This window comes from Ochotona curzoniae, unplaced genomic scaffold, assembly GCF_017591425.1.
Source record: "Ochotona curzoniae isolate NIBS_2020 unplaced genomic scaffold, NIBS_Ocur_1.0 scaffold_4701, whole genome shotgun sequence".
In the NCBI taxonomy this organism is placed as follows: domain Eukaryota; kingdom Metazoa; phylum Chordata; class Mammalia; order Lagomorpha; family Ochotonidae; genus Ochotona; species Ochotona curzoniae.
In genome coordinates this window covers 67,423,710-67,427,582 of record NW_024467122.1, presented here as the reverse complement: position 1 = coordinate 67,427,582, position 3,873 = coordinate 67,423,710, and the positions used below count along the sequence as shown (strand labels likewise).

Below are 3,873 nucleotides of genomic sequence, written 5' to 3'. Positions count from 1 at the left end.
CCAGTCCGGCTTGGGGTGCCACGGGTCCAGGCCCTCAGCCCGAGCCCCCCGGTCACCCGCGAGCCCTCAGCCCGAGCCACCCGGTCACCCCTGATCCCTCAGCCCGAGCCCCGTCGGTCACTCCCCACTGGTCACCCGCGAGCCCTCAGCCCGAGCCCCGTCGGTCACTCCCCAGCCGCGCTGGTCACCCCCGAGCCCGCAGCCCGAGCCCCGCCGCCGGTCACCCCCGAGCCGCGCTCGCCGCAGGAGCTCCCGCCCCGACTACCGAGAGGAGCGCCTAGAGCGGCCGCTCGCCCCGCCCCTGGCCGCCGCCTCGCCCTCCCGGAAGTCACTGCCGGGCGGCCGTTAGCGTTTTATCGCTGAGGAGAACCGCGGGAGCCAGTCGTCCGGGCCGGGCTCGCGGGCCGCCGACATGCCTGTGAGTGCCGGGGTGTCCGCCCGGGGCTGGGCCGGGGGAGGCCCGTGGGGTCCGCCGGGGCCCGCGCTGCGGCCGGCCGTGTGGCCCCGCGGGCTTGTCGGGACTTGCCCGGGCGGCGCGGCATGGCGGGGCCTGCGCCCGGGCGGTCGTGGGCCGGGGTCCTGCCCCTGCTCGCCGCGGGGCCGGGTGGTAGCGGGCATCTTGGACGCGGCGTCCTGCGGACGTTGCGGAGGTGCCTCCCTCACCGCCTCGGTCCGGGCCAGGGGCTGGACGCTCGGAGGCTTTCGGGGACGCCGTGTGCGCTCCACGTCCGGTTCCGTCTGCCGCGGGCTGGACTGTGACACTGGCAGTAATCCTGGGCTTGTTTTGCTTTTCTTGTTTTAACTTTTTAACAGCTGGCCAGAGATTTGCTACACCCCTCGTTGGAGGAGGAAAAGAAGAAGCATAAAAAGAAACGGCTGGTTCAGAGTCCAAACTCTTACTTTATGGATGTAAAATGTCCAGGTAAAAAAAAAGAAAAAAAGCCATGTCTTCATTCTTGTCTGAAGGGCAATTTCTCTAGGAATTTTTTTTAGCGGGCGTGGGTTTAGATACACTGTAACCGTTGAGTACTAGTTAGGTGACAGAATTGGGAATGTTACAAGGACCGGGTTCCCAGTAGACGGTGGGAGAAACTTTGCAGGATTTGTCCGGAAGTCTTGAGGCTGTGGGGCGCCTGACGTTTCTTTTTTCCCTAGTGGAATGACGCGGCTGCTGAGCCTGCAGTCTCAGGTTGCCCTGCCCAGTCCCGGTGGCCATTAGCCATATGTGACCATGGAGCGCTTGCCCGGTCACAATGGAGATGGGCTTGAGGTTCAAACCCTGGCTTTTGAAGAAGTCCTAGGGAAAAAAATCGGTTTTATATTGAAATGGTAATGCTTTGGAAATAACAAGTCCAGTAGAATATTTCCCCTTAAATACGTGGCTACTGGAAAACTTTGTCACCTATGTAACATATGTCACACAGTGCTTTAAGTTCGTCCTCCTTGAGGAAGTGTGTAAGTAATAGCTGTTTATTACCAGCAGTTAGTTGGACAGGGCCATGCTGTCTTTGCTTTTTAGGTTGCTACAAGATCACCACGGTGTTCAGCCATGCCCAGACAGTGGTCCTCTGTGTAGGCTGCTCCACTGTGCTGTGCCAGCCCACGGGAGGGAAGGCCCGGCTCACAGAAGGTAGGAGTGTCTGTAACACTAGATGAATAACGACCACCATAAGTTCCTTAAAAGATGTATTTGAAAAGCAGAGCCACAGGGAGACAGATCATCCATGCACTGGCTTACTCCTCAAACGGCCACAACAGCCACTTGGAGAAACTTGTGTATTCTTTTGCTAAGTTGTGGGTACTGATTCTTTTGTGTTTATTCACTTAGCTTGAAATAAATTCACCAAAATGGAGAGTTTAGGACACAGGGATTTCTAAAGCCATAGAATTTTAAATTTTGTAAATATTTTGTTTCATTTGCATTTGGTACATAAGAGGTTTTTTTTTTTTTTAAGATTTATTTTATTTTTATTGGAAAGGCAGATATACAGAGAGGAGAGACAGAGAGGAAGATCTTCCATCTGATCATTCACTCCCCAAGTGAGCGCAACGGCCGATGCTATGCCGATCCAGAGCCACTTCTGGGTCTGCTACGCGGGTGCAGGGTCCCAAAGCTTTGGGCCGTCCTCGACTGCTTTCCCAGGCCACAGGCAGGGAGCTGGATGGGAAGCAGGGCCGCCGGGATTAGAACCGGCGCCCATATAGGATCCCGGGCGTGCAAGGCAAGGACCTTAACCACTGCGCCACTGTGCCAGGCCCAAAGAGTATTTTTTTTTAAATCCTTGCCAGTTAAGCAACAGTTACATTGAAGCGTCAGGAGTTCTATTTTTATGAGCAACTAATGGTAAATATGTATATATCCTGTGGTCATACTGGCACATTTACAGTTTGTTAATGGTGTTTGCAATTTGCTTACGATATTATGGGGAGCTGGGAATTGGATGTTCTCACTGGGGAAGTTAGACCTCGAATAGCAGTGAATCCAAAATCCACTTGGTGTGGCATGGTGAGATGTGAATATAAAATCAGTAATACTTCTTACACTTGGCAGATTTTTGAAACATGTTGTGCTTGGTCTTTGAATTTCTGTGCCTGTCTGCTGACAGATGGTGCAGAGTATATTTGTACCAGGGTTTCCCTAACAGATCTGAAAAGAACTGTAATCCAAATTACTTTCTTGAGAAAGTTATTCAGAAGGGTTCCAAAAATTAATAGGTCTTCCTGTAACAGCTTGTATAAACTAGTTTTTAACTGTTAAATTAAAAAATGGCAGCTACAGTTATAATCCTATCAGAAGACACTCGGAGGGTGAGCCAGCATTGCCATGAACTGCCTGGGACTGAGTCTGCTCTCTGCTTCTGATGAAGCTTCTTGCTAACGCACCGGGGTGGGGGTGGCAGAGCGGCACTGTGGGGCACTGTGGCCTGGGAGACCCAGGTAGAGCTCCTGGCCTTGGTCTGGCCCAGCCGCTGCTGTTGACATTTCAGAGTGAACCAGTGGATGAAAGATCAGATTTCTCTCTTTCAAATACATAAAATGTATAAGACCCTCAGATGAATAATAGCAGAAATTGCTGTAAGAGGATAAGTCTGGATCTGACAATTAATTGAATGAAGGTGTCATATTCACCGAGTTACACCAAGGGCAAAATGGACTTGAGTCTAATTTCTCCTTGTGATTCCTTTGCAGGCTGTTCCTTTAGAAGAAAGCAGCACTAGTGACCCGTGCAAATTCCTGGATTTGTGTTTTCTCACAGAAAGCCTTATCATAAGTTCAGATATTCTGGTGAATCTACTAAGAAAATGTAATTTTGTTTGACTTTATAAGGTATTCAAGTTATCCCCTATTTTGATGTCAGTTTTTCAATAAAGTTTTGATTATGGGCAAACCGGCTTGCTTTTAAAAACTATGCGTGCTGCTAGTCAAACATTTACAGCTGTTCTGATAACAGTTTGCCTACTTATGGGAGAGAGGAACCTCTGACTATTCATAGATCTTCTCCGGCTGCTGTGGATGGACTCTGTTTCCTTTTCAGTGTTGACATCTGCACTCCACAACAGAAGGTAGAAGCTTTTAGTAGTAGGCAGTGTTCAGCAGATCTGGGCTTAAATTCCATTTGAGTCTTCAGAATTGATGCCACAATAGCAAAGTGTTCTCTGAGTTTATTTCTCTCTCTCTTCCTCTTATTTTCTTGCCTCATAATACCGCACCTTAGAAATTAAGAATAGTTCTGTCACATTTAATTACAAGCTTAACATTTAAAGTGTTCTTAGGCAGAGTTTTAGTCTCAGTTACTATACAGACACAGACAACCCTCAGCTTCACCTTGCTCAGTGTTTGGTATCCATGAGTGTCTAATTTTCTCACTTTAGA

At 49.8% G+C, this 3,873-nt stretch overlaps 1 protein-coding gene across 1 annotated transcript; it reads left to right on the top strand.

Moving 5' to 3' along the window:
* Positions 1–315: 315 nt before the first annotated feature.
* Positions 316–3,388, top strand: RPS27L (ribosomal protein S27 like). Its single transcript, XM_040969482.1, has 4 exons — positions 316–418; positions 814–922; positions 1,520–1,630; positions 3,190–3,388. Exons 1-4 carry the CDS (start codon positions 413–415, stop codon positions 3,216–3,218), a joined length of 255 nt encoding a protein of 84 aa, XP_040825416.1. The 5' UTR covers positions 316–412; the 3' UTR covers positions 3,219–3,388.
* The last annotated feature ends 485 nt before the right edge of the window (positions 3,389–3,873 follow it).

Bases quoted from the DNA above. Each gene is read 5' to 3' on its own strand.
- RPS27L (XM_040969482.1), top strand. The intron at 923-1,519 runs GTAAAAAAAAAG...TTTGCTTTTTAG, and splicing joins TATGGATGTAAAATGTCCAG to GTTGCTACAAGATCACCACG. The intron at 1,631-3,189 runs GTAGGAGTGTCT...ATTCCTTTGCAG, and splicing joins GAAGGCCCGGCTCACAGAAG to GCTGTTCCTTTAGAAGAAAG.